Below are 11,296 nucleotides of genomic sequence, written 5' to 3'. Positions count from 1 at the left end.
ATTTGTTCTTAACTGACTTGCCAATTTAAATAAAGGTTAAAACATTTAAATTCAAACATACATTGAATAAAGATGTTATTGTTAATCTAAAATGCATCAAATGGTTAGTTAGTTATTTTAATCTATAAGTAGCCTTATCAAATACAAGGGAAGGGTCTTGTTTTCAAACGAAAAGCATAAATTTAGTGTAACCAGAATTTAATCTAATTGTGTTTCGATATTTTCGATTTTCACTAATATGTGAAATTAATTAAATATGTCCCCAAAATATGTTCGTGGTCAATTACATTGTAAAATCAACATCAGTTGTCCTTTCTCGATCCGAATACTGTTTGTGTAATATATGTCAAGGCATTATCGTTGCAAACAAACTAACCCAGGCTTATTTTCATGCTATTATTTAATTCATATTTATTTGAAAGCCGATGCTTTTAAACAGTTAAACACAGATACACAAGAGACACGAAACAGACAGTCGGTAAAAGCACAGTTAGTCATGAAAAACCGAAATAGGATGGATTTAGAGGAAGCACGATAAACATTGTATGCCGATAAATTAACACGTTTAAATTAACACAAGTCCGGGGATGCATGTATAAATGAAAAACTTGAAAATGGCATTTTTAAATAATAATACAAGCCGATTTTAATGCTGAACTATAAGAAATTGTGCTCAACGAACGTTAATACATGTTTTATGTAACATTTCGTTAAAATATTGCATTATTACATTGATCAACACCAATAATTAACCAAATAACACAAATAACAAAAGATTTTAGACAGAAAAACGTATTCTCATTACATCAAAACAGATTCGAAAAAATAAATACATTTAACAACAAAAAAGTTATGTACAGTGTGTCATACAATACAGTAAAGTTGTGGTATTAAATATATTTCCAATAGTTATTATCTTTAAAAAAAAATGTTTTGGAAGTGTCCGAGCAACGATTTGAGCTCTAATCGAAATGTATTCGGCACATTCTAGAATGTCACATTCTAATTCTATGGAATGGTTTTTAGTTCCAGGGTCGATATTCTGGGTTCAGAACCGTCAGTCCTGTGTACGAGATGTTCTCCTCCGTCAGTCTTTGCGTCCTGCAGTCCTTGGTGACTGAAAGCATCGTTGTTGTATCCTCCAAAGATCCGTTTATTGAGATGGTGGGGTTAACCGTGGTTTCTGAGAGGGGTCTTTCTGTCAATAATGAAAAGATCATATTTTACAATGAAAATCCATATTAGGCAATTAATCAACACATAAGTACAGTCCTAAAGTACAGTCTTGTATTTATCCTGTATTTTGGTTTTTCATTCAAGATATAGGCCTATACCTTGGTACAAACGTGTCCTATTCCTTCAGTAGGCTATTTAGTGACAATCAAATCTTACTTGTGTGACTCTTCATGTGGTTATTGAGTTCTGTCGCTTCTTGAAAGGTGCTTCTACATACGTCGCACGGGTGGGGTTTATCCTTGGCGTGGGTGCGCCGGACGTGGCTGTCGTGAGCCGCGTGCGAGGCGAAGGCTTTCCCGCAGTGTTTACACTTGAAAGGCCGCTCTCCGGAGTGCTGGCGGATGTGCGTGCGCAGGATGCTGGAGGCAGTAAAGGCCTAGAGTCGAGAACATAGAAGTTTGAGTGAAACTCGTGGAACTGGAGAATATGCACTCAGTTCTGATAATATTTAGGTACTTTTAACAACGCGACAGATTGTTCATGGCAATTAAATACAATTCTACCCAGGCCTGATATTTGAGTCAATTCGATTTCAAAACAGGCTACTTTATAATTTGGAGATTTTTAAAACACTAGCAAGTAGATATCATTGTTAACAACAGGGTTTTGGGATTAAACAAGATTACTTGGGTAGTCTAGGCCTACATAAAAACCGAAGAGGAGGATCTCATACCCTACAAACAACAAAGAAAACGTCTGTTCCTTTGAGAGCCGTAAATTCAGAGTGTAATCTCGGGGAGAGAGAGGAACAATAGGATGGGTGTACATCTGGCGCTAATCACCATGGAAGTGTCTCGGCGGAGCGTGCCTGCAGGCTGCACGACTAGACCATAACGAGGAGGCTCACGCCAAAATGCACCATTTAAAATGGGGGGGGGGAAGCTTCTAAAATGGTGAGCTCGAACTCCATCGGGGTCTGACCTCACACGCCCACCGAGGATTGTACACACACTCTTCCATGCTTACCTTGTTACAGTACACTCACACTCTCTCTCTCTCTCTCTCTCTCTCTCTCTCTCTCTCTCTCTCTCTCTCTCTCTCTCTCTCTCTCTCTCTCTCTCTCTCTCTCTCTCTCTCATGTTTACCTTGTTACAGTACACACACTTGTAAGGGCGCTCTCCAGAGTGCACGCGCATGTGTTTGTTGAGACTTGAAGACTGAGAGAAACTCTTCCCGCACACTGAGCACTAGGAAGGAAGAGAGGAGAGGAATTAAGGATGAGGATTTATATTTATTTTTTAAATCTAAATATGGAGGGGGGGATAAGGAAAGACTACACTACCCTTCAGTTATAGATTATCATCATCTTTTGACAGACAAAGAACGTTTAAAAAAACAAAGATGGTGAGAAACAGACACAAGATGTGCAGGAGAGGTAAAAAATTTGAAAAAAAAGAAAGATAACTTAGGGGCTTCTAAAATAATGTAAGAGAAAAGTACTCTTCCTTCAGAAAGTATTCAGACCCCTTGACTTATTCCAAATTGTATTGTATTCCAGCCTGAATTCACAATCAATTAAGTGTTTTTTCTCTCTCACCCATCTACACACAATACCCCATAATGACAAATTGAAAACATGTTTTTCTTCCAAATGTATTGAAACTTAAATACAGAAATATCTAATTTACATAAGTATTCACACCCCTGAGTCAATACTTTGTAGAAGTACCTTCGGCGGCGATTACAGCTTTGAGTCGTCTTGGATATGTCTGTATCAGCTTTGAGTCATCTTGGATATGTCTGTATCAGCTTTGCACATCTGGATTTGAGGATTCTTCCTCCCATTCTTCCTTGCAGATTATCTCAAGCTCTGTTAAGTTAAATGGAGAGCGGTGGTCGAAAAGCAATCTTCAAGTCTTTCCACGGATTTTCAATGGGATTCCAGTCTAGACTTTTGCTGCAGCCATTCAAGGACTTTAACACTATTGCACTGAAGCCTTTCCAGGGTTGCTTTGGCCGTATGATTGGGGTTGGAACATAAATCTTCGCCCCAGTCTAATGTTCTCGTCAAGAATTTGCTCCATTCATGGTTCCCTCTATCCTCACCAGTCTCCCAGTCCCTGCTGCTGAAAAGTATCCCCATAGCATGATGCTACCACCACCATGCTTCACGGTAGAGAGGGTGTTAGACGGGTGATGAGCTGTGCCTGGTTTTCTCCAGATAAAAGTGCTTTCCATTCAGGCCAAAAGAGTTACATTTTTGTCCCATCAGACCACAGAATCTTTCATTCATGTGGATTTTTACAAACTCCAGGTCATGTGCCTTGTTCTCAGGAGAGGCTTCCGACTGGCCACCCTCCCATAAAGCCCAGATTGGTGCAGCGCTGTCGAGACTGTTGTCCTTCTGGCAGGTTCTCCCATCTCAGCCACGGGAACTCTGTAGTTCTGTCAGAGGGGTCATTGGGTTCTTGGTCACCTCCCTGACCAAGGTCCTTCTTGCCTGGGTTTCTCAGTCTGGTCGGACTGCCAGCTCTAGGCAGTCTGGGTAGTTGCATATTTGTTCCATTTCCCAATGATTCTCTTGGAAACTTTCAACACTCTAGAAATTGTTTTATACCCTTCCCCCAGATACAGTGGGGAGAACAAGTATTTGATACACTGCCGATTTTGCAGGTTTTCCTACTTACAAAGCATGTAGAGGTCTGTAATTTTTATCATAGGTACACTTCAACTGTGAGAGACGGAATCTAAAACAAAAATCCAGAAAATCACATTGTATGATTTTTAAGTAATTCATTTGCATTTTATTGCATGACGTAAGTATTTGATACATCAGAAAAGCAGAACTTAATATTTGGTACAGAAACCTTTGTTTGCAATTACAGAGATCATACGTTTCCTGTAGTTCTTGACCAGGTTTGAAGACACTGCAGCAGGGATTTTGGCCCACTCCTCCATACAGACCTTCTCCAGATCCTTCAGGTTTCAGGGCTGTCGCTGGGCAATACGGACTTTCAGCTCCCTCCAAAGATTTTCTATTGGGTTCAGGTCTGGAGACTGGCAAGGCCACTCCAGGACCTTGAGATGCTTCTTATGGAGCCACTCCTTAGTTGCCCTGGCTGTGTGTTTTGGGTCGTTTTCATGCTGGAAGACCAGCCACGACCCATCTTCAATGCTCTTACTGAGGGAAGGAGGTTGTTGGCCAAGATCTCACGATACATGGCCCCAACCATCCTCCCCTCAATACGGTGCAGTTGTCCTGTCCCCTTTGCAGAAAAGCATCCCCAAAGAATGATGTTTCCACCTCCATGCTTCACGGTTGGGATGGTGTTCTTGGGGTTGTACTCATCATTCTTCTTCCTCCAAACACGGCGAGTGGAGTTTAGACCAAAAAGCTCTATTTTTGTCTCATCAGACCACATGACCTTCTGCCATTCCTCCTCTAGATCATTCAGATGGTCATTGGCAAACTTCAGACGGGCCTGGACATGTGCTGGCTTGAGCAGGGGGACCTTGCGTGCGCTGCAGGATTATAATCCATAACGGCGTAGTGTGTTACTAATGGTTTCCTTTGAGACTGTAGTCCCAGCTCTCTTCAGGTCATTGACCAGGTCCTGCCGTGTAGTTCTGGGCTGATCCCTCACCTTCCTCATGATCATTGATGCCCCACGAGGTGAGATCTTGCATGGATCCCCAGACCAAGGGTGATTGACCTTCATCTTGAACTTCTTCCATTTTCTAATAATTGCGCCAACAGTTGTTGCCTTCTCACCAAGCTGCTTGCCTATTGTCCTGTAGCCCATCCCAGCCTTGTGCAGGTCTACAATTTTATCCCTGATGTCCTTACACAGCTCACTGGTCTTGGCCATTGTGGAGAGGTTGGAGTCTGTTTGATTGAGTGTGTGGACAGGTGTCTTTTATACAGGTAACGAGTTCAAACAGGTGCAGTTAATACAGGTAATGAGTGGAGAACAGGAGGGCTTCTTAAAGAAAAACTAACAGGTCTGTGAGAGCCGGAATTCTTACTGGTTGGTAGGTGATCAAATATTTATGTCATGCAATAAAATGCAAATGAATTACTTCAAAATCATATGATCATGTGATTTTCTGGATTTTTGTTTTAGATTCCGTCTCTCACAGTTGAAGTGTACCTATGATAAAAAATTACAGACCTCTACATGCTTTGTAAGTAGGAAAACCTGCAAAATCGTCAGTGTATCAAATACTTGTTCTCCCCACTGTATGTGCCTCGTCACAATTCTATCTCAGAGATCTGCAGACAGTTCCTTGGGCTTCATGGTATAGTTCCTGCTCTAACATGCACTGTCAACTGTAGGACCTTACATAGACAGGTATGTTTCTAAATCATGTCCAAACAATTTAATTGGCCACAGGTGGACTCCAATCATGTTGTAGTGACATCTCAAAGATGATCAAAAGGAAATTGGATGCACCTGAGCTCAATTTGGCGTGTCATCGCAAAGGGGTGTGAATAGCTATGTACATGGAAATGATGTATTTCTGTATTTCAATACATTACAAACATAGTTTTTAAAAGTGCGTGTCCACTTTGTCATTATTGGTTATTGTGTGTAGATGAGTGAGAGAAAAAAAACAAGACAATTGATTCCATTTTTGAATTCAGGCTGTAACACAACAAAATGTTTAATAAGTCAAAGGGTCTGAGTACTTCCTGTGTACCTTATGTGGTCTGTGTTTCTCGTGAACGTGTAGTACATGGATCCTCAGTCGGTCTCTCTTCTCAAACGACCTGCTGCAGAGGTCGCACGGGAACTTCCGGTCGCCCTGGTCCACGCAGCGCGTGTACTTCAGATGCTTGTCTCTGTAGTATTGATAGGCGAACACTTTGCCACACCGATCACACTTAAAACCCTCTCCAGAGTCTGAAAGAGGACAACGTCAGGGGAACGCCTTGGTAAATTGCGGCGGCGTCGTTGTTACTGGAAATAAACACGTTTGATACACTCATAGAATAGAATTAAGTAAAATCCTACCCATGGTATATGGTCTGATATACCACGGCTGTCAGCCAATCAGCATTCAGGGCTCGAACTACCCAGTTTATAACAGAGAATATAATGAGCCCAGTAGAGTATATGTGCATATATTAAACATGCAAATAGGTATGCACGAATAACTAGCCATATATGCCACCCACAAAGGAAGTTCCCACTGGAAAAAAAAAAAATAATTATATTCTATATGAACTGTCCTCACCTTCAAGTGGCAGCATGGTATTCCCCTCCTCCAGCGAGTCCTTCAGAGTGAGAGGAATCCCCAGGAACTGAACATAGCAGTCCCCGTACCAGACCAGCAGCTCCTGGCCCGGCTGGACCTCCTTACAGGCCTCGTAGAAGATCTGGCCCTTACTCTGTACCGCGATCAGGTTCTGCTCTTCTGGGAAGCGTGCGCACTTCACTAGGGACATCCAGTTACCGGACGAGCCCCGGCCGTCGACAAAGTGACTCAACCCGCCGTTCTCGAACACCTGGATCAACGGACAGGGAGAACATGTTGTTGTTACACCCTTAGAAAGAAAAAAAAAAGTTGCCTATAGAACAAAAAAGGGTTCTAATCGCTTGCTTCCTATATGGAACACCTATATAGAACCCTTTCATCACAGGGTTCTTTGATCAGAACCCCAAGGGTGGTTCATCACGGAACCAAAATGGTTTTTATATTGAACCCTTTATGGTGCCATTTATGAATTATGGCTGCTACTAATACATTTGAATATTTATAGCTAAGAATATAATATAATAAACAATTAAATAATGAACACCTGAATACCTGCATAGTTTTTAGATGTTGTTGTCATTATATACCTACATAGTTTGGAAATATGTACTGGTGGACCGGGAGGTATTTGTTCCTTTGAATGATGGTACATGTCAATCTTGGCATCAATTCTGGCTGACATCTCTATGGACCAGTACAGGTATGGCTTGTTGTTGCCTTATCGGTAGGCTTTTTGCAAGTTCAATCACTGTCCTCTTGTATGTTTATGCTAGAATGGCAGTTACATTTGAATTGACCAAACGATTTTTATTTAGAACCCTTTTTGTTTTTAAATCTAAGAGTGTATACATTCATTAAATACGTGATTTCCTCAAGCTAGCATTTAGTTAGCAACAGCGTGTTTGTATGAACCTCGCCGTTGCCACAGCGACCTCGGCTCTCCCCCTGCCATAGAGACGTAACCTGTCGGACGTCGTCAGCTAGTCGTTTTTCTAACCTGGCGAAATCATACCAGCAGCATCATTAATATGGATATAAATGGCAATGCAAAACAGCTGAAACCAAATGAAAAGGGAGCAAGTTAGCTGACATTTCACAAGCGTGATGTGGACTGTGTTAGCTTTCTGTTAGCTGTTGTCTGCTCAAATTCACATTACACTCTGGGTAGGGATATAACTCTCATCGTCCTATATTCGCCTGGACCTTTGTTAGTAAAGGGCTCTTTAATTTCGTCCAAAGAAGCAAAATGTTCGATATGGAACTCCAAAAATCACTTTTTTCATGGCACAGAAGTTGACGTGGCTACAAATTGTTTAACTGCACAGGGGGTTTAGGCCCACATTTATGCACAGCTGGTTAATGGACAACATAAAACACAAAAGTAAAAAAAAAAAAAAAAAAAAAAAAAATACGTTTATCTGACGATAAATAAAACACACACACAAAATAAAACATTATATAATAACTGACCTCCCACATCAGCGTGTTGTCGTCATATGTTTTGATCTCGCTGGTATTGACCAGTTTCCCCTGAAATGGGCCGAACCGGGTTCCCTTTGTGATGGCACTCTTCTCTGCGTAAACTCCGTAGTGGGACAGACTGCCGTAACTTGTCTGGTGGATAGATAACCCTGTAAGTGACATTTAAAAACACGTTAAACTTAACACTATTTACACAGAGATAGACAGACAGACAGAGACAGAGACAGAGAGAGACAGAGAGAGACAGACAGACAGACAGACAGACAGACAGACAGACAGACAGACAGACAGACAGACAGACAGACAGACAGACAGACAGACAGACAGACAGACAGACAGACAGACAGACAGACAGACAGACAGACAGACAGACAGAGAGACAGAGAGACAGACAGACAGAGAGAGAGACAGAGAGAGAAGAGAGAGAGAGAGAAAGACAGAGAGACAGACAGAGAGAGACAGACAGAGAGACAGAGACAGAGAGAGAGAGAGACAGAGAGAGACAGAGAGAGAGAGAGACAGAGACAGAGAGAGAGAGAGAGACAGAGAGAGAGAGAAAGACAGAGAGACAGAGATAGAGAGAGAGACAGAGAGACAGAGGCAGAGAGACAGCGAGAGAGAGACAGCGAGAGAGACACCAAATTGAGACTCTGCACGCAGAATTCTGCAAAAATATTCTCCGTGTACAACGTAGAACACCAAATAATGCATGCAGAGCAGAATTAGGCCGATACCCACTAATTATCAAAATCCAGAAAAGAGCCGTTAAATTCTATAACCACCTAAAAGGAAGCGATTCCCAAACCTTCCACAACAAAGCCATCACCTACAAAGAGATGAACCTGGAGAAGAGTCCCCTAAGCAAGCTGGTCCCGGGGCTCTGTTCACAAACACAAACACACCATACAGAGCCCCAGGACAGCAGCACAATTAGACCCAACCAAATCATGAGAAAACAAAAATATAATTACTTGACACATTGGAAAGAATTAACAAAAAAACAGAGCAAACTAGAATGCTATTTGGCCCTACACAAAGAGTACACAGCGGCAGAATACCTGACCAATGTGACTGACCCAAAATTAATGAAAGCTTTGACTATGTACAGACTCAGCGAGCATAGCCTTGCTAATGAGAATGGCCGCCGTAGGCAGACATGGCTCCCAAGAGAAGACAGGCTATGTGCTCACTGCCCAAAAAATGAGGTGGAAACTGAGCTGCACTTCCTAACCTCCTGCCCAATGTATGACCATATTAGAGAGACATATTTCCCTCAGATTACACAGATACACAAAGAATTTGAAAACAAATCCAATTTTGAAAAACTCCCATATCTACTGGGTGAAATTCCACAGTGTGCCATCAGAGCAGCAAGATTTGTGACCTGTTGCCACGAGAAAAGGGCAACCAGTGAAGAACACACACCATTGTAAATACAACCCATATCTATGCTTATTTATTTTATCTTGTGTCCTTTACCATTTGTACATTGATAAAACACTATATATATATATATATAATATGACATTTGTAATGTCTTTATTGTTTTGAAACTTCTGTATGTGTGATGTTCACTGTTCATTTTTATTGTTTATTTCACTTTATATATTCACTTTATATATTATCTACCTTACTTGCTTTGGCAATGTTAACACATGTTTTCCATGCCAATAAAGCCCTTGAATTGAATTGAGAGAGAGAGAGGTAGAGAGAGAGGTAGAGAGAGAGAGGAGAGAGAGAGAGAGAGAGAGAGAGAGAGAGAGAGAGATTACCTTCTGGAAGTCCCAGCGCCTCAGTTTCCAAGGTGAGTTGTTCGCTGTTGCAAACTGTTGAAGAGAATGTTGCTGGTAAATGTTGCTGGTGAATGATGCTGGTCATCAGTGGTGAACATTACAAATCGAACACAGACGACTGACAATATGAGCTGGTTTCTCAGACCGAGATTAACCCTCCTGGAATTGACAGTTTGGTTTCATGACAAACCATTAAGTCCCCGTTAGAAATACATACTTATTGCCTACTGATTAGTTATCCAGCCCCAAGTGGTTGCTGCATCTGTTTATTTTATTTAACTAGGCAAGACAGTTAAGAATACATTCTTAACAGCCTACCGGGGAACTGCCTTGTTCAGGGGCAGAACGACAGCTTTTTACCTTGTCAGCTCGGGGATTCGATCCGGCAACCTTTCGTTTACTGGTCCAACCACTAGGCTACCTGCCGCCCCGCATCTAACAATGTTAACTTCTTCCGAACATAGTTTTGGACAGCTGAAGCAAGCACACACGTTTTCCCTTTAAGGAAATGAACCTTTGTAGTTTCGCCAACATTTCATATAGCTGTATCTGTCTACCTGAGTTTCCAAGCAGGGCTACACCGGAGATGGCTTGACCGGAATTCTGCACCTGGCTCCGGGAACATCCATACAGGACCATGAAAAGGTCGTCCTCGCTGAAACTATAAGTGCGCGTTTTCTCCGGTGATAGTTCGGTTCCCCTGAGGTGGAATACACTTTCTTTAGACGGCGAGGGTGAGGGAGCGGAGGACCTCTTGCTCGAGGCAGGACTGCTGAAGTCTGATAGGCCAACGGATAACGGGCCGAGGGCGTGCTCGGTCACCACCGCTGCCAGCTTCTCGTGCTTGGAGTAAATCGTGTGTCCTACTCCCGGCATCATCCGGTTGAAGTACGGGATGTGCGACACGTTGAAGATCTGCTCGTGTAGAACGTTAACGGCGGTGGCTTGGTGGCCGCCGTTGCCGAAGAACGAGGGTGTTCCCGTGGTGAAGTTGAACGGCATGACTGCCTGGGTGTCGGTGACGAGCCGTCCCAGAGACTTGAGCGGGTGGAGGGCATGCTGAGAGCTCCTGAAGATGTTCATGTAGTGATGGGCTCCGGGCAGCGGGGCAGCGTAGTAACCCGAACCCCGGACAGGCCTGGCTTTGAGGGGGTTGGAGTGGAACGGCTTGTCCTTCACGGCGGGGATGCTGGACAGAGACATCACAGCAGGCGGGGAGACAGAGCCAATCTGGGATGATTTGAATAGGAATAGTCGACGTTGTAGCTATTCGGCCTGGAGAGAGATAGAGGTGGAGAGATTTCAGCTTTATTTCCAGCAATTACCTTAAATATTTTTCTCAATTTAAGTTTTATCTCTCAAGTTTATTTTCTAGATCATTATTTGAAGATGAATAAACCGATTTCAATTAGGGAACATAATTAAATCAATTAGGCTACAATAATGGAATTTGGTAACGAACAAATTATGCATGCTTTTTAAAGGTCTATATCCGCTCAAAATACATTTAAAGAGAATACAATTAATTGTTGGTTAGTTATTCTAAAAAACGTCATCAATATATTTCTGTCAAATCACAGGATTGG

General features: G+C 42.3%; 1 protein-coding gene across 1 annotated transcript; it reads right to left on the bottom strand.

Annotated features, from left to right (window-relative positions):
• Positions 1-1,022: 1,022 nt before the first annotated feature.
• On the bottom strand, positions 1,023-10,913 carry LOC135518494 (PR domain zinc finger protein 14-like). The gene is made up of 8 exons (XM_064943665.1): positions 10,268-10,913; positions 9,690-9,743; positions 7,906-8,066; positions 6,415-6,685; positions 5,878-6,080; positions 2,322-2,423; positions 1,393-1,612; positions 1,023-1,198 (listed from the first exon to the last, which is right to left on the bottom strand). Exons 1-8 carry the CDS (start codon positions 10,911-10,913, stop codon positions 1,023-1,025), a joined length of 1,833 nt encoding a protein of 610 aa, XP_064799737.1.
• Between the last annotated feature and the right edge of the window lie 383 nt (positions 10,914-11,296).

This window comes from Oncorhynchus masou, chromosome 28 (assembly GCF_036934945.1).
Source record: "Oncorhynchus masou masou isolate Uvic2021 chromosome 28, UVic_Omas_1.1, whole genome shotgun sequence".
NCBI classification, from domain to species: Eukaryota; Metazoa; Chordata; class Actinopteri; order Salmoniformes; family Salmonidae; genus Oncorhynchus; species Oncorhynchus masou.
The sequence above is the reverse complement of the archived record's forward strand: the minus strand, read 5'-3'. Positions and strand labels throughout refer to the sequence as shown.

Excerpts from the sequence above, each read along its gene's own strand:
- LOC135518494 (XM_064943665.1), bottom strand. The coding sequence starts at position 10,913 with ATGTCTCTGTCCAGCATCCCCGCCGTGAAGGACAAGCCGTTCCACTCC. Across the intron at positions 6,081-6,414 it reads TACCATGCTGCCACTTGAAG|ACTCTGGAGAGGGTTTTAAG; the intron begins GTGAGGACAGTT and ends GTCCTCTTTCAG. Across the intron at positions 2,424-5,877 it reads AGAAACACAGACCACATAAG|TGCTCAGTGTGCGGGAAGAG; the intron begins GTACACAGGAAG and ends CTTCCTTCCTAG.